Source organism: Andrographis paniculata, unplaced genomic scaffold (genome assembly GCF_009805555.1).
Source record: "Andrographis paniculata isolate CXL003 unplaced genomic scaffold, ASM980555v1 Contig18END, whole genome shotgun sequence".
NCBI lineage: Eukaryota > Viridiplantae > Streptophyta > Magnoliopsida > Lamiales > Acanthaceae > Andrographis > Andrographis paniculata.
The window spans coordinates 1,224,344-1,245,485 of NW_026137468.1; the positions used below are offsets into that span (position 1 = coordinate 1,224,344).

Here is a 21,142-nt window from a genome sequence, read left to right on the forward strand (position 1 = left end):
TAAATAATATTTTAATATAATATTTTGTAAATAAATAAATTTGATATTATAATGCTCAATCTTTTACAATGCTCAATATTACTATATATTCTATATTTTTTTTATAATAAATTAATTAAATTATATTTATATTTAATATAAAAATATTTTAAAACAAAAACGCTGCTCAAATACTCACATACAGTCAGAACAGAAATGTGTTTACAAGTTTACAAGAAGCCGGGTTTTCAACTCCTAAACGAATCGCACCACACAATTAAGTGGGGTCTATAATACGAACGGTATGGATTAATCTAAACCAAAGCTCCATGGACTGCTATAAATCTAACCAAGGAAAAGCAGGCGCTGGCTGACTGGCGGCTCCGCTTATACCTAAACAGCTTCGACTCTGCTCTTTCTCAGCGCCTCTCCACCAATTCGCCTTTGTTTTTCTCTCTCTCTCTCAAAGTCTTACCTCAGCGGCTCAGATCTGGCTGGCTGGCTGGCTTCGCTTCTTCAATTTCAGCTCAAACCCCTTTTCAAATCCCCCTTTCCCCATCACTCCCACGCTTTTCTTCGTTCCCTCCATTCCCCTTTTACTTCGTTGACGCATAATCATCGCTCAATTGCTGATGATTTCCTTCTGGTTTTAGGGGGGAAAAGTGTGCTGAATCTGTGGGTCTGCGCACTGTTTTTGCCTTTTTTGTGTGTGTGTGTGTTTCAATCGGTTGAGTTGTAGGATCGGTGCTGGGTTTAGAGGATTGAGGTCTCTCTTTACCTGAGGCGCTGGGGAATTCGATCAATTGTTTGTCGCGGTATGGAATTTGATGGTTGATTTTGATTTTATTGGTATTGTGTAGAGTGATGTTTGGATTCATTGTTGCAGGCTGTGATTGTTGGGGGAGTAGCTGCAGCTGGCAATGTGATGGATTGGGGAGTTAACAGTTCGTATAATAACCAGTCCTTGAAAGGTTTGATTCGTAGTGTGATTGTGTTTCTCTCTGAATCCCTTTAGTGAAGTTGTCTTACTTTGATATCTATGGTAGTTCAAATTGGACTGTGGTAGCATAGATTTTCCTTAATTCACCATGTTAAGATGAATCTGAGATTAGTATGTTAGGCGGAAGCTGTAGGTTGTGAAAGGAAAAAATATCTAAGAAAGATTATGACAAAATCATGTCGAAATTACTTTAGTCAAATTGAGTGGAAGTTTTTAGATCATAAGAAAATCAATGGAGATTGTTAACTATCAACATCGATCATAGGCATAGCAGTAAAGGATGGATTCCAAATTTGGTCTTAAGAATGGATGAGTCTTCACCTGACATAGCATCTATTGCATTATAACCAGAAGCTTTTCGAATTTTATTCCTCACTTTTGGTTTCTTTTTAATTTCCATTCAATAATAATGTATGTGTTTTCTTCTTTGTAGTGGATATGGATCCCAAGTCTGTAACAGTAATGAATTCGGCAGCCATCCCCCTCATCAATCCAACGGATATCGGGTTGGGTTCCACAGAGAAGGGTAATGTAATCCTTTCTGCTAAGCCCAGGAAAAAGACAATGACCTCAGTTTTTCTTAAGTATTTTGAAATTGGAAATGATGGGAAAAGTCGAAGATGCAAGTTTTGTGGACAAAGCTATTCTATTGCGACTGCCACTGGTTATTTCTCTACCCTCTCCCCCCCTCCCCTACTTTCTTGTGTTCTTGTTTTCGTTCGTTATTTCAGTTTCATTGAGTTGATCCGCATTTAACCTTAATTTGAAAATAACATGCATCTATATAACCTTAATTTGAAAATAACATGCATCTATATGACGGGTGGAGGGGGTGCTTGTGAGTTCTAACCGGTGTTGGGATATTAGGTTCGAGTTATGAGTTCCCAAAATATGACTGCATACGGGTGGCTGTGACCTTAGTTCAACCAAGACATAATTTGGCTTCTAAGGAGGCTAATTTACGTTGAAATTCTGTTTTCATTTTTATGGATAATTGTGCCTTGCGATGACATAATTTTTGTTGAAGGTAATTTGGGGAGGCATCTCAGCAACCGACATCCAGGATATGATAAGCTAGGGGATTCTTCGAATGGTCCTAGTTCACAGTCCGTGACAGTTGCTAAGAAACCTCACAGTCACGCTAAGTTGCCTTCATTGGACCTCGATCACTTGAACTGGTTGCTTATCAAGTGGGTTGTTGTATCATCTCTTCCCACTTCTACTCTTTCAGAGAAGTGGCTGGCAAATGCATTTAAGTTTCTGAATCCAGCCGTCGAGCTTTGGAGTGGGGAAAAGTTCCAAACAATATTGCGGGAAGTCTTCAGAAGCATGCAGGAATCTGTGAGGCTGATTGTAGAGCAGATTTCTTCAAAGGTTTCTATCACTCTCGATTTTTGGACTTCCTACGAACAAATTCTGTATATGAGCATTACATGTCAGTGGATTGATGAAAATTGGTCCTTCCAGAAAGTTCTTCTTGATATTTGTCACATACCGAGTCCCTGTGGGGGAACCGAAATCTATCATGCCCTATTGAAAGTCCTCAGGCTTTACAACCTTGAAAATAAAATTCTCTCGTGCACCCACGATAATAGTTCGAATGCCTTGCAAGCATGCCTGGCTCTGAAAAGTGGTATGGATGGTCAGAAAATGGCTGCCTTTTGTCATATTCCCTGTGCTGCCCAAACTCTGAATTCAATCATAAATGATGGGCTTAGGACTACAAAATCGGTGATTGTAAAGATCAGGGAATTTGTGCTGAAACTCAATTCATCGCAAGAAATGTCCGAGGATTTTGTGCAGTTCACTGCAGCATACCAAGAAGGGAGCTGGAAATTCCCTCTCGATGCCTCTGCTCGGTGGAGTGGGAGCTACCAGATGCTTGATCTTGCACGTAAGGTATATGTGTATAATATATATATATATGTATAGTTCCATATTGCCTGTTCAACCATGCTAATTCAGCTATATGAAAATTTTCACTATTATTTTGGCATCCTTGACAATGAATTTGGGACAGTGCATGTATGCTTCAGTCGATTCGAAAATACATTTTTCTTTTTTCCGTTTTGAGTGTTTTGGTTTTTGCTATTTTTTTAGGTGAATAGTTGTTTGCTAAGATGTTTTTGGAAAATCAGTATAGTTAAAAAAAAAAAAAAAAAAACTTCGAAAAAAATTCAAAAAGTACAGAGCTTTTTGGTTTCCTTGAGCCAGGCATATGCTTATGTAGTATATAATGTGCCATTTTCTAAGCTTAAGATCTGTTAGCATATCGAAACTAATATGCTATTCTCACGTCGAGAATTTAGAGGATGAAAGCTCAACACCTGTTAGGAATTCATTTCAATGTTTTTTTTCTCTTATCTGCACCAGATTTCTTACATGCAAATCCAAATATGATTATATTTATGCTAGAAACTCGAGTATGTCGAAGATTGATATGAAAATGACAATATTTCAGAAGGAGTCAAATATCAATGTGTAAAAACAAAATCTTTTAAGGCTTAATACTAATTTTGGGGTTATAATCTATTTGCAGGCTGGCAAATCAATGGAGACAGTGATCAGGAAGTACGAGGAGCAACTAGGTAGCCAACTACTGCTGAACTCTGCCGAGAAAAATGTCGTCACTATTATGCATAAATATCTTGAGCCCTTCTACAAGACGATCAACAACATATGCACGAACAGAGTGCTCACTATTGGCCTCGTTCTCTTCTTCATGGACCATATTTCGGAGATGATTATGGCCTGCAAAGATTATCGGCAAAGCCCCGACTGGCTCAAGAGCTCCGCAGAAGACATGTATGTCAAAGCGCAGGCTTACAGTGACCAGCTCTGCAATGCCTTCACGTACATGACCGCGATTCTCGACCCTCGGATCAAGGTCGAGCTTATTCCTGAATATCTTAACACAGAAAGCAACTTGGAGGAAGCGAGAAGTCATTTCATCAGAAACTACTCCACCAGTTATTTCTCGCCGGTGACGAATCCTTACACCGTACAAGAATCGGAAGACGGGGGTAGTGCGTCTTTTGCAGAGGAAATTGCTCGTAAGAAGCGGCGGGCGACGATGAACTCTGCCACTGATGAGCTTACGCAATATCTGTCCGAGCCGCCTGCCCCGATGCCTACTGATGTTCTTGACTGGTGGAAGGTGAACAGCTCGAGATACCCGCGGCTGTCGTTGATGGCTCGCGACTTCTTGGCCGTGCAGTCGACTGCTGTGCTTCCGGAAGACATTTTCTGCAGCAAGGGAGATGAGGTTGATCGGCAAAGATTTTCGACGCCTGTTTCGTGTACACAGGCTATTTTTTGTGTGAAGTCGTGGATGCAGAACGGGATGAAGATGAAGTACAAATCGACGGAGATCGATTATGCGAGGATGATGGAAATGGCTGCTGCAGAAAGCAGCAGAAGCTTTGACAAGAAACAAAAATGATGGATATGGCTGCTTAGATCTTTGCCCATTGTTTAGATCAAATTTCTGTTATGCAAAAAAGCCAATTGTGGAGGAAAGGTTTAATTTGGTTCTTTGTAAATTTATTTCTTCAAATAGTTTGTACAGATTAGGTTCTGTTAGGTAATATTGCTCATTATATGCTATATATATATATATATATGTTCTTCCTTGATGCATTTTCATTGTTGAATACTTGAATTTAAATTTCAACGTTTCATTCCTGATTTTGATTGAAAATCCTGTTGAACGTATATTTGTTTTGTAATATATATATGTATAGGTCAGAGCAACAGTTGCGGAATTATTGGAATTCAACAATGGCGGACAGCGTGGCCTGGCGGCCATTGAATTTTACTGCTCGAGTCATTTGCTCTATACGAATCACTATCTCAGATTTCAGGTTTCAGTTATCCTACCATTGGCTCAAATGCTTGTTTTCGTTGTGTTTTCGATTTGGATCAAACTTTGCGCTGCTGACCAGGATGAGCGATTCGGCAGCTGCGGTGGTCTGTTCTCCTGCGGCAGGAACATCCGAGGGATAGGTTTTCCGTTTTGGGGAGGCGATCGACCTCCACAGTGCGGCTTCCGCGAGATGCAGCTCCGGTGCTCGCGCGAGAATCTAACTACGATAGATCTCGCAGGTCAGTCCTTCGTTGTGCTCGAGATTGGCAATCGATCGATGAGAATTGCGCGGCTCGATATGTGGAACGGATTCTGCCTACGGAGGTATGAGAGCACGTGGTTGAGCGATGGAAATGGCGACGGCGATCCGCAGCTGAAGTCCAGTGTGAACGTTGAGAATCTCTACTTGTTCTACTCCTGTTATTCCGATTTCGAAATATCGGCTAGGAATAGGTTCGATTGTGGCGGTAATGGAACCGACGGAGTACGATACCTCGTGGATGAGTCGTTGCAAGCTCCGATCGTCTGCGGTTCGAACATTACGCTTCCGGTGATGAGTAGCGCAGTGGAGAAATTCCGGTTGAACGAAACGACGACGTTGGAAGAGGTTGTGAACGGAGGCTTTGAGGTGGAGTACGTCGTGGACCGCGCTGCAGCTTGCACGGCGTGTGAAATGTCCGGCGGTCACTGCCGGCCGGAAAATAATTCTGCCGCCATGTTCGTGTGTTCTCATTCAGGTCCGTATACTCAACCCATTTATGCTCGCTTTTTGACGTCATTTTTGGTACTTTTTATATAATTATATATTTACTGTAAATATATATATTTAAAAAAAAAACCTAATTATTGACCATCATATTAAACAATGAGTTTAAGCATAAACTAATTAATTAATTAAAAAAACCCTAATTTACTATGTTAAAAGAAAACCCTAATTTAGTGTAAAAAGAAACTTTATTTACTATGTTAAAAATTAAGTTTACAAAACATGAGTCCATTTTGTTGGCTTGAACTCATGTCTTTGACGCTGAAAACACATGCTCAGCTCAGCTCCTCTGTGTTAATGGAACTTTGTTTGATTATAGTCCTACAACTAGAAAAATATCTTCTTCTTCTTCTTCTTCTACAAGTCCCTAATGATCAACTGATCATGGAATTGTACTAGCAATCCAACCATTGCTCTGCTCCTGGTGCTCTTGTGGAATGCTTGAGAGCTTTCTACTTGATCGATTAGGCGTTTATGCACTATTTAGAAAGATGATTATGAGAAACTGTTGGACATGGATTTGTGCATTATGCATTTGTTTCTTAGATTTGATCACTTTATAGACTCTTCTGCTGTGTTATCAAACTGTGTTTTTTATTTTATTTTTTAAATAAATAAATAATAGTTAGAGGCCATATTTTGGCGATAGAAAATAGTATATATTTTTTTTTTTTAAAAAAAAAATGGTAAAGTTCTCATGTTTTTATTGATCTTGATACTTTTCTCCCTCAGTGTAACCTTATTACTGCTTTTTATTTGGCTTCCTGACAGGAAATGGCTTGAATTTAGGACTCAAGCTTACAATAGGTATTATTATATCCTATCAATTTTACACTTCCAAATGACAATTTCTCTCTATTTCTGGTTTCTACATCACTCAAAATTGATGCGCGCACACAAAAATTACTGCAAATCTGTTCTTGTAGGTTTTGTAGCAGCTGCCCTCAGCGCCATAACAATGTGCATACTGTTCTCAGTTTACCATCGTCGCTACAATCGACGTTACAACACTCGGCATATCCCGTTGAAATCGAATGGAACTTCTTCATGTTCCATGGTAGAAGACCTGAAAAGGGCCGGAATCCACATCTTCGATTACCACAAACTTGAACAAGCCACGGACAATTTCGACGCCAAAAGGGAGCTCGGCGATGGCAGCTTCGGCGTGGTATATCGAGGTAACAGTTAGTTTCAAAAAAGAATTTATAAGTCTTAAACGACCATCTGAGAGGACTTCCCATTATGATACTACATGAAATAATCATTTCATCTTAAAGTTTAAATTGTTGTGTTGTCAAGTTCAAGTTTTGAAACTAGAAGAGTACTATTGGTACAATTTTTTGAGATGTGTGGGCTAGAATTATGCCTTTCAACAACTATAAATACTTAGACGTATTCTCTTTGAAACTAACACAAAAAATACTAGTAAAAATACATGACATAATCACTTCCGAACACAGATCATTTTGATCGAACTGGTCTCTGAAATATCGTCCTTTCCTTTTTGTGCATTAATATCTTGTTTTTCACCGTTTCGAAGTATAAGCTGATAGAATAATGCATGGTTATGTTACAGGAAAGCTAGATGATGGCCGCATTGTGGCGGTGAAAAGATTATACGAACACCATTACAGAAGAGTTGAGCAGTTCCGGAACGAGATCGAGATACTCAGTCATCTGAGGCATCAGAATCTAGTAACGCTTTACGGATGCACGTCCATGTCGACAAGAGAGCTTATCCTCGTGTACGAATACATCCCTAACGGCACGCTCGCCGATCATCTATACGGCGCGCGAGCCAATCCCGGCTCGCTCCCATGGATCACCCGTTTAAAAATTGCCGTTGAAACGGCGAGCGCGCTGTCGTATCTCCACGCCTCCGGCGTCATCCACCGAGACATCAAGAGCACCAACATCTTGCTCGACAACAACTTTGGCGTCAAAGTCGCAGATTTCGGTCTGTCCCGTTTACGACCGTCGAACGCGACTCACGTAACGACAGCGCCTCAGGGCACGCCAGGATACGTCGATCCCGAGTACTACGAGTGCTATGAGCTGACGGAGAAAAGCGACGTGTACAGCTTCGGGGTGGTGTTGATGGAGCTGATATCGTCCCTCCCGGCGATCGATATAACGAGGGCGAGGGACGAGATAAACCTGTCGATGATGGCGATTAACAGGATCCAACGGCGTAGGGTGGACGAGCTGGTGGATGGACGTATCGGGGTCGGGAGGGAGCGGGAAATGGCGGCGGAGGCGGCGGAGGTGGCGTTTGGATGCTTGCAGAGTGTGGGGGAGATGCGTCCTGATATGGAGAGTGTTTTTGATGTTTTGCAGGGGATAAAGAGCAAGATGGAGGGTAGCGTTATAGAGGTTATGGACATTCCCAAGGAGGATTTGTTGCAGTTGAAGAAGAATTCTTCCTCTCAATCTGTTTCGCCACAATGACTCGCTTCATTGCTGCTTCTGGTTATGCTTATGATCAAGTAAGTGGTTCTCTCTCTCTCTCTCTCTCTCTCTCTATATATATATATATATATATGTTTGTATGTATGTATAATGTATATGTATCTGTATATTGGCGTGAATTGTGTGTGTTTTGAATTCACAGCATGCCTGTGGCTATTTACAGTCATTTTGTGAAGTTTTGAGAATATTTATTAATAATAATATTTTTGAAAAATATAATATAAAATAAAATAACTTCAGAATATTATATCAAATATTCAATTTTTAATTTTTAATTTTAAAAATTTCAAAATTTAGAATTCCAAAAGACCAAAAGAATTATGTTTAACGGGGAGCCTTTGCATGATTGGTTAAGTTTTGAATATTTTAAAATACTAAAAAATTTGTGTTTAATGTGATTTTTTTTAGTTCTAATGTTCAAAAAAATATGCATGTACAAATATATTTTGACTGATGTGATAATTTCTTCGTACTAAATTAATTATATTGGTCAATATTTGTTGAGTTTGTGAATTGGTTGCTGATTTGTCAGATTTCCAGAAGTGTATGCACGCGTGTGTGTGGAAGAATCCGTTTGATTGGTGATACTAATGGGGCGCTTGTAGGGAAGGGAAGTGTAAAGCGTAGAAAATAGATGGTAGTGCAATAATATAAATAGGTATTTATTTACTACTATAATGAATTTTAAAAAAGCTACTGTTACTCCGCCGCACATAAACACATAACACACACTTTTATTTAACATTATGTGTGCTATATAACTATTTAATATATATATATATGATAAATAGTTTAAACCTTTATTATATACATATTTTTATCATTTTAAATGCAAACAAAAACCACTTAAAAAAAATGGAACAGGGGAGGGGAGTAGTAATTAATACACAATATTAGACTCCTTTTATATTAATCCTGGAGATTTGGCACTATTAACTTTGCAATAACATCAAATCATATATATCTTTTTTCTCATCAAACATCAAATCATAGGTTAACTTTTACTCTTTTGAAAATTCAAAAACGCTAGACCTCTCAAAAATCTTGTCTAAAAAGAGCCAAAAAAATTTCATACTATACTAGACCTTGAAACAGCCGCAATAGAAATCTTATTCAAAAATGAGAACCTACTTCTTGTAAACAAATATTCAGATCAGCAAGTCTTCAGGCTTTGTTCACTTTATTTTTAACATCCTTTTTATACCCAAAATTTAAAATGATAAATTTTCAAATTTAAAATAATTGTTTGGTCATCATATAAATGGACAGAAAATGAAGTAAAACACAACCAAACAAACATTTTCAATACCTAAACTAAACATCCAAACGCATTTGATATTCAAATTTTAAATTGAATCTAAACCCAACTAGATACCAACACTTCAACCTTGATGAAATTTGTCTTTTTTCTTTTCAAAAAACATCACAGCATAAATTTAATTAACCCACAACTTAAATAAATAAATAAATAAAAAGAGTTCAAAGAGGCCCATATTCATTTCATTCAAAGGTAATCTATTCTCTGTAATAAACTACTCTATTTCCTTAAAATATCCCATTAAAAACGCAATTTTCATTCAAAATATTATATATATATATATATTCTTTTTCATTTAAAAACATAAACACGGCCAAACAAACATTATGCACTACTATTAATATTTTCTCAATTCCCAACTAGGTAGGTATAACCAACCAACCAACCCAATTATGGACCACATTGAGCATGTACCACTAGTAGTTGCTATCAAGTGCCAAAAATTTAGTACAGATTCTTCCTAACCCAAAATGTAGCTTTCAAAAGCAACATAAACAAGTTCAGTTAACAATCACTCAGCAATCAATCCCAATAATAATAATGATAATAATAGTAATTTATGCACAGTAAAACCCCCCAAAAAAGATATTAGGCTCAATTTCTGCTGTAAAATTAAGAGAATTAACACTACAAACAAATCCAGGCAAGTAAAGAGCAAACACAATACAAGAAAACTAACCTCAAATATCGAGTGAAAATGGTGTAAATTCGACGTAAATTCATCCTTTCGTCCCCACGCTATAGAAGAAAATCCGGGATTACCGATGATTGTACCTCAACATTCAAAGGCCCATCCGCTCTGTGTCGGGACTTGTGCTTTCTATTCCGGCCATCTCTTTTCGGCCCGTCTCTTTGTTCACTTTCTTCTTTCCTCTTCTCTGAAGATACATGCTTTTTCTCTTTTTTATGTTTTCTTCTTCCCGACTCAGGGAATATGCTGTTTCCTAAATCTGTTGTAGATCGTGATTTGTTTCTTGATGATGAAGCTGTAGCTTCATTTCTTAGGACTTCTTGTACCGCACCGGCGAGTAAATCATTCTTCGAATCTGATTTTGTCACCACAACATTTGATCCTTCCCCGTCATCCAATTTCACCACCACAGGTCTGGGCTTCACTTGGTTTGTCTTTTTCCTAACAAGTGATCGCTCGGTTAGCTTTACAAGATCATCATCAGCCTCGTCAACTGCCTTATCTTTCGGTTCACGGGCAGGTGGGTAGTCATTGGAAATAGTCTTTCCTTTATCCTCAGAAGGGAGATAATACAATCCATGTCGTTTTCGATGCTCAGCAAGCAGAGATGTTGACTCTGTTGATGGTTCTGAATCTTCCTTCAGATGGTATTCAGACGTGCTTGTACTGTCGTCCTTTTCTAATACCATTCGAGGTTGTACAAGGGAAAACGATGTCGATAATGGGAACTTAACATCACCACATATAGCTTCCAAGTCACTAAGATTTTCTTTCAGCTCCAAACCATTTGGCACTGGTATCTTTTCTTGGGCATTAATTGAAACTGGGCCAAGATCCTCAGAAAACACGTCGTATATCAGGTTTATCACTTCAGGAATGTTTATTTCTTCCTTCGTTTCATCTCCTTGAATATTATCCAAAGGACCAAGTAGCTTTGGCTTTATCATTCTAATAAAACCAAGGACATTGATCGCCCTCTCCTGTATTTCTACTTCATCACTTCCTGCCAACGGTCCCAAATTGATTTCGACAAGATTTATTAGGCCTGTGATGGCTTCTTTTGTTAGATGTCGTTTTCTCGAAGAATCAACCATATGCTCACCACTAACACCCATATTCTCATGTTCAGTATCCGAAAATGATTCACTTACCTCAGTTTCCATACTTCCAGAAGGATGTGATGCATCATCTCTGTCCAACTTAAGGTATGAAGATATACAGAATGTTAGCACCTTAAATGCCGAATGAATATACACTGATCTTACCGATGGAGAAAGTAGACTAGTCCGGGGCTGCAACAGTGCCTCCATAACTTCAAATGGATTCTTCGAAAGCTCAACATACTCTCCTGAAATCCAAGCAGCCGCCGCCAAAACTTCGTGCACAAATGGATTACCAAGTAGTGCAGGATCAATCACAAGGTCACGCGCAACTCGAATAAGCTCAGGTCTAGCATCCTTAACCCTCATACCAATATCAACAAGCTGGGTCTCTATCTCTCTCCCCTTCTGACAATGTGGAACCCGAGTCATTTCCCCAAGAAAAGACACATACCAATCAAAATCGTAAATTATTTCGTAAAAGTTTCTCGAACAAGTCAACAAAACAAATCCCAGGATCTCATTGCAAAACTCTGGGTCCGACTTCAATGCATGGCCAAGCAAAATCCTGCAAATTTCATTCACATTGTCCTCTGAGACCATAGCCATCACAAGACGTAGAGCCTCGAGTCTAATATTCGGATCTACATCACTCAAAGCCTTGACCACCAATTCCTTATTCTCCAACACAGCCCACATATGCTTCTCCACAACAATGGTCAAGGCCTGCAATCCAAGATAGTTAAGATTTGGATCTTCCTCTAATAAAAACTCCCTCACCTTCCCAACTGCAAGCTTCACTGCTGATTCATACTCACTCAGACTAGTTAAGATTGTCCTCAGACACTCAAACACCAAAGACTTGGCTCCTGTCCTCCCCAAATGTTCACAAATCGGCTCCACCACTCTCTTACCCAACCTCGGCTCCAATGGAGCTAATTTTGCGAAAATCTTCAAAACCTTGATCAGAATCCAGTTATTCCTACAATCCACCAAAATCTTATAAAACTCAGGAGCCAGGGGCAAACAAGAACTAGGTTCTTTCACAGTGAGTTCACAAAACAGTCCTACAACTGCTGACAAAACTGCCATATCACTGTTCTCTAAATTCTCCACAACTCGTTTGAAACAAACGCGGACTGCATCAGGATACTGCTCGAAGACTTTCAATGTAGCAGCTATGGCTTTTTTCCGTACAAACAATTTACTACTACTAAGCAAAGTGAACAGCTCAGGCGTCAAATCGCGAGACAAATCGGGATTACAAATCGAAGAGAGAGTAGATAGCGCGAGACTCACATCGTGATGATTGGACGAGGAGAGATCCTTGCGGAGCTGGTGCGTGAGGAGGAGAATCACTTCGGTTGTGGACGGATTGAAGGACAGGGAAGCGGCGAGGTACGCGATTCGCTTGTGTGCGTGTGCGGCGGCGGAGGAAAGCTCCACCGAGTGGAACGCCGCCGACGACATGTCGGCGCCGTGCAGGGAATGGAGGTAGGTTAGCTTCTGAAGCGCGGTGGCCTTCGTTTGAGGATCCGTCAATTTGATCTCGCGGCGGATCTCATCCAGAGATTTGGCGATGAACGCCGGCTCCGTCCCCGGCGGGCATAGGCGGATTCCTTTGATCAAGTCATCTAGAGATCGCTGGAAGAGCGAATCCATCAGTGAAGTGCCCGCCATTGAAGAGCTCCGTCAAGTGATACTTCAAACTGAGAAATCACTCCACAAATTGCTGCAGATGGTAACCAGAAATCAATCCTCCTCCTCCTCTTACTCCGTAGAAATGCGCATAGAACAAAACCCTAAGATTTTGGGAGAGTGATTGGGAGAGGAAAATGGGTCATTTCTTCCATAGGAGTTTTGAGAGAGAGAACTGCAGAATGCCGGCAGACATGGTCGATCAAAATCGTCACAAATTTGCAGATGAGCCCCTCGAATAAGCCCTATAAAATTGGAAATTATACTGATGGCCCAAGATAATATAAACCGTCAGATGAGCCCCTCGATAAGCCCCTATAAAATTGGAAATTATACTGATGGCCCAAGATAAGATAAACCGTCAGATGAGCCCCTCGATAAGCCCCTATAAAATTGGAAATTATACTGATGGCCCAAGATAAGACAAACCGTCAGATGAGCCCCTCGAATAAGCCCTATAAAATTGGAAATTAGTTTAAGTTTAATTTATATTTGATTTGTTATGTGTATAAAATGTAATAATTTTATAAATAGTATTTCAAATTAGTGTATAAATATAATGGTTTATCCGGTGCTCACTTTAGGATAGCTTAACTAGTTCCACGTCATCAAAACAAAATATAACGGTGGTGCAAATGTTTATGCTGTTGTGTTTGAACACATCCAAATATCATTATCTATTCTAATTAATCTTCGTATCAATGTATTGACATTAAATATTCCAATCATATAAATACACTCTAAAATATATTTCCTCCGTCAAAACAATAAGAGTATACATTTATTTTTGGTAGGATGTTTAAAAAATGGTAGATAAAAATAGTGTAACGATATTTTTACCCGTAAAGTAAGAGTATTTATGAAAAAATGTTGAGTATTTAATAAAATGATTAGTTTGTAATTATAGGTTCCAAAATAAAAATATGTATATTTTGTAGGTTGACGGAGGAAATATGACATATATCGCGCATCAGTTTTACTATATTGTATCAAGAAACAACTTCTTTCAGATGTGGTGGGCAAATGGACAAATTTACAATCAATTCAGGCTTATCCACTTAAAATATTTTCAAGTAATAATTATTTCCATTGAACAAAATCAAACAAGATTTACTCCATTTTTCTTTACTTTGTAGCTTTTTCTCCTCCTCGCCTTCTTGTCATTTGGTAAGAAGATTCACTTTATTGTTCTTTATCTCAGAGCTTCTTCTCATTCTTGCCTTTTTGTCATTTTTACCAATGTTTAGCAATGGTCACTTTCCTTTATTTAGAAAATGATTACACACTTTAATCTCATTTTAAATTTTTTAATTAAAATTTTAATTAAACTAATTAATTATCTTAATTTTAATTTATAATTATTTATATTATCGGATAATTATTTTTACTCGTACATTCTTAATTATCTACTAATTACACTCCTCCTAAAATACCGTGTCTACAGTGTATGTGTGACAGAGGGAGTATAATTTAAATCTTTTCAATGAATAATAAATTTACATAGAAAAATAAAGCTCTCCCCGGACATTTTAATTTAGATTTTTGTAAGTAATAGTATATTTACATGCAAACCAAGTAATACCCAAGTTCCATCACTCAAGTTTTCTAAACTTCATGTCACTTCTTGTTGTTGCCATTATAAAAAACCTCCACTTTCTTCTTGATTCAACCTATGCATTGGCCAAGGATATAATTTAAAGTCTTGATCATATTCATCGTCAATCATATTTTTTTTAAAATATCCATAAACAAAAAATATTTTCTGTTATAAAAATAACAAATCAAATGGTCAGTTATTAACTATTTTCAAGACTTTCTAAATCTCCAAAACTCCAAAAGGTTCTATCTAAACGATCTATCCCTTTTCAATGTAGGATTAATTAATGTGGAAAAATAAAGCTATCTCCAGCACTGTCCAGCTGCCTACTGAATATTTGCCAATTTGGTTCAAATCTTTATTCAAAACTTGATGGAATGTTCTTATTTCCTTTCAGATTCACCCAAAATTTCATGTGTTTTGTGTGTGTTTGATGGAATCAAGAACACAAACTCTTCCCGTTTTCTGCTTTTCACAATGAAATTTAAGCATACCAAACAAAATTTTCATCTTCTTCCATCTCACAAACTTCATACCAACTTAATTAGACATGAAATTTTATTGCTGAAATGGAATATCCAAACAGCATCAAAACAAACTCCACCATTCAAACATACAATTTGTTTCTTCAAGCACTACTAGCAGGTTCGTATTGCAATCCTTTTTGTTTATTGTTTCCAAGAGAGATTCATGTCGTTACTCGTAAACTTCATACCAACTCAATTAAATAATAAAATCAACCTCCAACAAATACGAAAGTTTCTTCAAGCACTTAGCAGGTTCTTATTGTATTTTCTAATTTTTGTTTCTGGTTTCCAAAAGCCATAGCAGGAGTACCTCAACAACGACAGAAGTTGATAGACGCACGAGAACTACCAATAAATCCCCAAATTTTGCAGTACCTGGTCGGGATTTTCACCGCCAGCGAAGCGCAGAGAAATTCAAATTCAGACGGCGATTAGCCTGGTAGTAGCGGAGACGCGTATTCTCCTCTCTGACGAATATCGATCCATCATCAAATTGAAACGTTTGTTAGTCTTCCTTTCCCTCTCCAGAGAATTTGAAGTGACAGTTAGGGTTCTTCAGAAAATTGAGAATACCAAATTTGTTGTATTTATATGTGTTGTAATATATATGTATTATATATGCATGTGTGTGTGCGTGTTGAATTTGAATTGAAGGTATTATAATAGTCGGGAAGAAATATTGGGAAATTGAGCTCTAACGGCTATTACGCCGAGCTATATATAGTGACAAAAAACTAGCCGTTTTAGGTTCCTCTCTCCAAAATTCAAAAAACACATAGCCTTGCTCAGACACCGATTACACCCATCTTTATTATCTTCTCTGGTCTCTCCAATATTCTCTATCTGCCGCTCTCTCTCTCTCTCTCTCTCTCTCTCTCTCTCTCTCTTTCACTTGCGCACTATCTCTGTCTCTCTCGCCTTTGATTTTGCTACGACTCGGAATTATCTCAGGTAACTTGCTTGAATGCTGTGGAATAGTTTTGTTAAGTTTTCCAGTGTTCTATATATAGATTCGCTACGAATTTTGGTAAGTTTTCCGCCTTTTCACCGGTAATTTACGTAATTGCAAAGCATTTGAGACTTTGTTTTTATTTTGGCAAGATCTGATTTGGTCAGTCTCCTCAGATTCAGTCAGGTGAATTGGTTGAATCATTAGAATGCTTGATTTTGTTAAGTTCTGCGATGCTTATTCTGAGATTTGAAACGAATCTGATAAGCATTTTCTCGTAAGCTGTAAATCTACTTGTTGCTAGATTATGGCAGTAAAATATTTGGGGAATTGTTCTTCCGATTTGGAAATGCTGAATGAAAACAATCAGATTGTAGCTTTTGTGGACTCTGGACAGATCGAAGCTTATAGTCTAGTTTAACAAGCAAATTATTGTTCATAAACAGTGTTTCTAAGTTCAGATTATTTCTGCAGAAAAAGTTTGGCCGACTATCGGAAGTCCACCTGTTCCTCAATTTTGGTGTACAGAAAGCTGCAGATCTGATAATTCGTTGTAGCCTCCTGCAAGAGGCAGGTTGTGCCTGTGACAGAAATCCTACACTTCGTTGGACAGTATAATCCTCTGATAAAGATGACAGTCAGAACTCCAGGCACACCGGCTTCGAAAATCGACAGAACAGCAGCAACGACCACACCAGGGGGTAACAGAGAAAGGGAGGAGAAAGTTCCAAGCACACCAGCCTCAAAGATTGACAGGACAACACCAGCAACCACTCCAGGGGGCCACAAAGCGAGGGAGGAGAAAATTGTGGTAACGATACGGCTAAGGCCCCTAAACAAGAGGGAGGAATCGTCGAAAGATCAGGTAGCCTGGGAATGCCCTGACGATCATACCATTGTGTACAGACCTAGCCAACATGAACGGACAGCTCAACCATCATCTTTCATGTTTGGTAATTCAACAACAGCAGCAAATGTTCTTGCTCTCTATGTGATTCTTGATCACTGAAAAACTAATTCAATTGCTTTTTACAGATAAAGTATTCGGTCCTGAAAGCTCGACTGACAGTGTATATGAAGATGGAGTGAAGACCGTTGCTTTATCTGCTCTCATGGGGATAAATGGTAATTGTTACACTAATTTGGTTGCTGGTTTAACAAAATTACAATTCCCAAGTGATTTTGAGGTGTTAATTTTTTTTGCAGCAACCATATTTGCCTACGGACAAACCAGCAGTGGAAAAACTTACACAATGAGAGGAATTACTGAGAAAGCAGTTCATGATATATACATGCATATAATCAATGTAAGCTTCGCTTCACTTGCTGTTATATATGAGAAAGTAATGCAATTGAACATAGGCTCGAAAGTTGTAGATAATATTGTATTTGAAATACTTTAGGAGTCTGTTTTGTTTAGATTCTAACAAACCTATTGAAACATTACTCTACTTCAGACACCGGAACGAGACTTCAAGATAAAAATATCCGGCCTTGAAATCTACAACGAGAATGTCAGGGATCTACTGAATTCAGAATCCGGTCGTAATCTGAAGCTCCTCGATGATCCAGAGGTGGTTACAAGCTCTCCCTTCACTTTCATCTTTTGATCTTGCCTTCTTCAGCTATTGAGTTTGATGTTCTCTTTCGCAGAAAGGAACTGTTGTTGAGAAATTAGTAGAAGAAACCGCGAAGGATGACCAACATTTGAAACAACTGATCCAAATTTGCGATGGTAAGCAACTAAACTAAACCTTGTCGGGAAAACCAGTTGTTAGGCCATTAAAATGAACTCAATACTGTATATTCTTGCAGCTCAAAGACAAGTCGGAGAAACTGCTCTTAACGATACTAGCTCAAGATCGCACCAAATAATAAGACTGGTTCGTCGTCTCTTTTCATCCTTCATTATATATTAATCTGAGATCAAATTACCTGAAAGCTGTATCTGTTGTTGAATGCAGACAATTGAAAGTACTCTCCGAGAAAATTCAGATTGCGTACGATCGTACGTTGCAAGCTTGGTAAATCCCGAGCATCCTGATTTCCTTAACTTCTACTTCTAGCATGCAATAGTAACAACTCTTGTGCTTATTCCTCCTTGTTTTGCAGAACTTTGTAGATTTAGCCGGAAGCGAAAGGGCCTCGCAGACAAACGCCGAGGGCACCCGGCTTAGAGAAGGCTGCCATATCAACCTCAGCTTGATGACTCTTACAACTGTGATCAGAAAGCTAAGGTCAGTTTTATCATTCATTCAGATCATCCTAGACTTTGATTATGAGTACTGAGAAAATAATATTACCCCTAATTTTCAGCGTCGGTAAAAGAAGCGGTCACATACCGTATCGCGACTCCAAGCTCACGCGCATACTGCAGCATTCGTTGGGAGGAAATGCTCGTACAGCTATCATATGTACATTGAGTCCAGCATCGAGTCACGCCGAGCAATCTCGTAACACTCTCTTTTTCGCTAGTCGAGCCAAGGAAGTGACCAACAACGCTCATGTGAATATGGTACGTCGCTGAATAAAATACACATGCTCAAACAAATACATACACGACGAAGTTTAAGTTCATCGATTCGTATTGTTTACCTCATCCAGGTAGTTTCTGAAAAACAGCTAGTAAAGCATCTGCAGAAGCAAGTAGCTCGGCTGGAAGCCGAGCTAAGAACACCCGATCCATCAACCGAGAAAGACGCCAGAATTCTTCAGGTTCGAGTCTCAATCAAATCTTCGATAACATCTGTATTCTGCAAAACAAATACTTACTGTTAGTAAAACTAAATCTGTTAGATGGAGAGGGAAATCGAAGAACTCCGGCGCGAAAGAGATCTAGCCCAATCGCAGGTGGACGAATTGCGTAAAAAGCTCGGCAACGAACAGGTATCGTATCTCTTAACCATTCTTACCCGACCACATCGTAGACTTTGTCTCTAACGTAATATATTCGCCGAATAATTTGAAGCGACTGAAAATCTCCGAGTCCCCGGCTCCTATTGCAAAGAAATGTCTCTCCTTCTCGACAACTTTACTACCAAAGTTCGACGGAACGGAGATAAGTCATCGCGACAAGGCGAGAAACACAATGGTAAGGCAGTCGATGAGGCAATCATCAGCCACGCCGTTCACGCTGATGCACGAAATCCGTAAACTCGAGCATCTTCAAGAGAAGTTAGGCGAAGAAGCCAACCGGGCCCTCGAGGTGCTACAGAAGGAGGTTGCATGCCATCGTCTCGGTAATCAAGACGCGGCCGAGACAATCGCTAAGCTACAGGCGGAGATAAAGGAAATGCGCGTCGCCGAGCCTCGAAGCCGAGAAATCGACGTCGAAGTCGAAGCCGTCGTCCCTGTCAACAAGAGTGTGAGCGCGAACCTTAAGGAAGAGATCACTCGACTCCATTCGCAGGGAAGCACCATAGCCGATCTCGAGGAGAAGCTCGAAAATGTCCAGAAGTCCATTGACAAGCTCGTAATGTCCCTTCCGACAAACTGCGATCAGACGTCGTCGAAAGACGCAAATTTGAAGGCCAAGAGCCCCGTGAAGAAGAAGAAGCTCCTCCCGTTGGCGTCTAGCAATAGTCTCAATAAGCACAGCTTCATAAAATCGCCGTGCTCGCCGCTGTCCTCCTCCCGACAAGTGGCGAACGCTGAGATCGAAAATAGGGACCCATTGTTTGACGACGCTACATCGATCGAAACGCAGGCGATCTCAGACAAAGAGAGCACTCCCACAAAGAGCGAAGGCGGCGGCGACGCGTCGTCGAAGGAGAACACTCCGTATCGACGCTCGAGTTCTGTGAACATGAGGAAAATGCAGAAGATGTTTCAAAACGCAGCCGAAGAGAACGTAAGAAGCATCAAAGCTTACGTAACTGAGCTGAAAGAACGCGTCGCAAAGCTTCAATACCAGAAACAGCTCCTCGTCTGCCAGGTAAAACGACGAACAAACTTCGCTTTCGATTTCTTCTAACCAATTCTATACGACGACGACTAAATGTTTCGAATCGAATCGAATCATGTCAGGTTCTCGAGCTTGAAGCGAACGAAGCTGCCGGATACAATCTCGACGAAGAAGGCGAGACGGAACCCGAGATACAAGAGTTGTCGTCGCCAGCTTCATGGCAGTTGTCGTTCAAGGATCAGATGCGGCAGATAATCGATCTCTGGGACGTCTGCTTAGTCTCGATCATTCACCGCACGCAATTCTACCTCCTCTTTAAGGGCGACCCGGCAGATCAAATCTATGTCGAAGTCGAACTTCGACGCTTGACATGGCTGCAAGAGCACCTAACCGAGAACGGCGACGCAACCCCTGCACCAGGCGGGAACAACGAGCCCGCCATCTCTATATCATCGAGGTTAGTTCGACAAAAAGAATTGATCCTTTTACCATTTTTTCATCTACACCTAAACATACATACATACCTCTGATCCTTCTACTGGTGTTCTTCATTCAGCATCAAGGCATTGAAGCGGGAACGAGAGTTTCTTGCGAAGAGGCTGTCAACTCGTCTGACAGCCGAAGAACGGGAGATTCTGTACATGAAATGGGACGTACCGTTGGAGGGGAAACAGCGGAGGATGCAGTTCATAAGCAAGCTCTGGACGAATCCCCACGACGAAAGGCATGTGCAAGAGAGCGCCGAGATAGTGGCGAAGCTTGTCGGGTTCTGCGAGGGCGGGAGAAACCTGTCGAAGGAGATGTTCGAGCTCAACTTCGTGCTGCCTTCCGATAAGCGCCACTGGTTCGTCGGATGGAATCAGATATCCGATCTTCTCCATCTCTAAAAAAAAAATACAAACGACGCAATGGACAGAACACATTCATTCTTTGTGTAAGTATCAACAATACTCTCACCTCGCTTCGCTATCACTTATTTCTCGGTTATTTACAACGAGCTGCATGCCGAGCTCCTAGCTTCTTGGAGTCGGGAAGTTCGACGGCGAGACGACGAGAGATAATTCCTTCCCATTGGTCTTTGTTTTGGGACACTGCATTTCCATCCATTCGTGCATCTTTACGAAGGAGAGTTTTATTCTAATGTTGTTTACTAGTTAACAAATCTATATATGATAAAGTTGTTATTTTTCCATAGCTAATTCCTCACTGATTGCTGCTGCTACATTTTGGTTGGAATTTGTGGATCCATTGCAATAAAAGTAGATGTTAATCATCTCTA

The 21,142-nt window shown here is 39.8% G+C and overlaps 4 protein-coding genes and 1 long non-coding RNA gene across 7 annotated transcripts; 3 read left to right on the plus strand and 2 right to left on the minus strand.

Moving 5' to 3' along the window:
• Positions 1-386: 386 nt before the first annotated feature.
• Positions 387-4,825, plus strand: LOC127266117 (zinc finger BED domain-containing protein DAYSLEEPER). 3 transcript variants are annotated; one of them, XR_007842079.1, is made up of 6 exons: positions 388-794; positions 866-950; positions 1,413-1,643; positions 2,007-2,878; positions 3,519-4,499; positions 4,723-4,825. XR_007842079.1 is itself a non-coding variant. In XM_051296262.1 (5 exons), exons 2-5 carry the CDS (start codon positions 905-907, stop codon positions 4,419-4,421), a joined length of 2,052 nt encoding a protein of 683 aa, XP_051152219.1. In that variant the 5' UTR covers positions 387-794; positions 840-904; the 3' UTR covers positions 4,422-4,674. The 3 variants fall into 3 exon arrangements, 2 of the variants coding, with proteins under 2 accessions (XP_051152219.1, XP_051152208.1); XM_051296262.1 differs by lacking the exon at positions 4,723-4,825 and having other exon boundaries at positions 387-794; positions 840-950; positions 3,519-4,674; XM_051296251.1 differs by lacking the exon at positions 4,723-4,825 and having other exon boundaries at positions 3,519-4,674.
• Positions 4,728-8,948, plus strand: LOC127266132 (LEAF RUST 10 DISEASE-RESISTANCE LOCUS RECEPTOR-LIKE PROTEIN KINASE-like 1.2). Its single transcript, XM_051296276.1, has 6 exons — positions 4,728-4,842; positions 4,924-5,581; positions 6,382-6,417; positions 6,537-6,788; positions 7,187-8,096; positions 8,612-8,948. Exons 2-5 carry the CDS (start codon positions 5,035-5,037, stop codon positions 8,056-8,058), a joined length of 1,707 nt encoding a protein of 568 aa, XP_051152233.1. The 5' UTR covers positions 4,728-4,842; positions 4,924-5,034; the 3' UTR covers positions 8,059-8,096; positions 8,612-8,948.
• A 1,018-nt stretch (positions 8,949-9,966) lies between these two features.
• On the minus strand, positions 9,967-13,097 carry LOC127266108 (AP-3 complex subunit delta). The gene has a single exon (XM_051296239.1). It carries the CDS (start codon positions 12,866-12,868, stop codon positions 10,136-10,138), a length of 2,733 nt encoding a protein of 910 aa, XP_051152196.1. The 5' UTR covers positions 12,869-13,097; the 3' UTR covers positions 9,967-10,135.
• Positions 13,098-15,774: 2,677 nt separating this feature from the next.
• Positions 15,775-21,127, plus strand: LOC127239732 (kinesin-like protein NACK1). The gene is made up of 15 exons (XM_051258021.1): positions 15,775-15,961; positions 16,434-16,912; positions 16,995-17,084; positions 17,166-17,266; positions 17,417-17,533; positions 17,613-17,694; positions 17,775-17,842; positions 17,924-17,983; positions 18,072-18,196; positions 18,276-18,474; positions 18,564-18,674; positions 18,756-18,845; positions 18,928-19,893; positions 19,986-20,320; positions 20,420-21,127. The coding sequence occupies exons 2-15, from the start codon at positions 16,591-16,593 to the stop codon at positions 20,748-20,750; spliced, it is 2,997 nt and encodes a 998-aa protein (XP_051113978.1). The 5' UTR covers positions 15,775-15,961; positions 16,434-16,590; the 3' UTR covers positions 20,751-21,127.
• Positions 17,252-19,006, minus strand: LOC127239755 (uncharacterized). Its single transcript, XR_007836227.1, has 4 exons — positions 18,872-19,006; positions 18,555-18,712; positions 18,302-18,482; positions 17,252-18,177 (listed from the first exon to the last, which is right to left on the minus strand). It is a non-coding gene; the product is annotated as an uncharacterized LOC127239755 (long non-coding RNA).
• Positions 21,128-21,142: the final 15 nt, after the last annotated feature.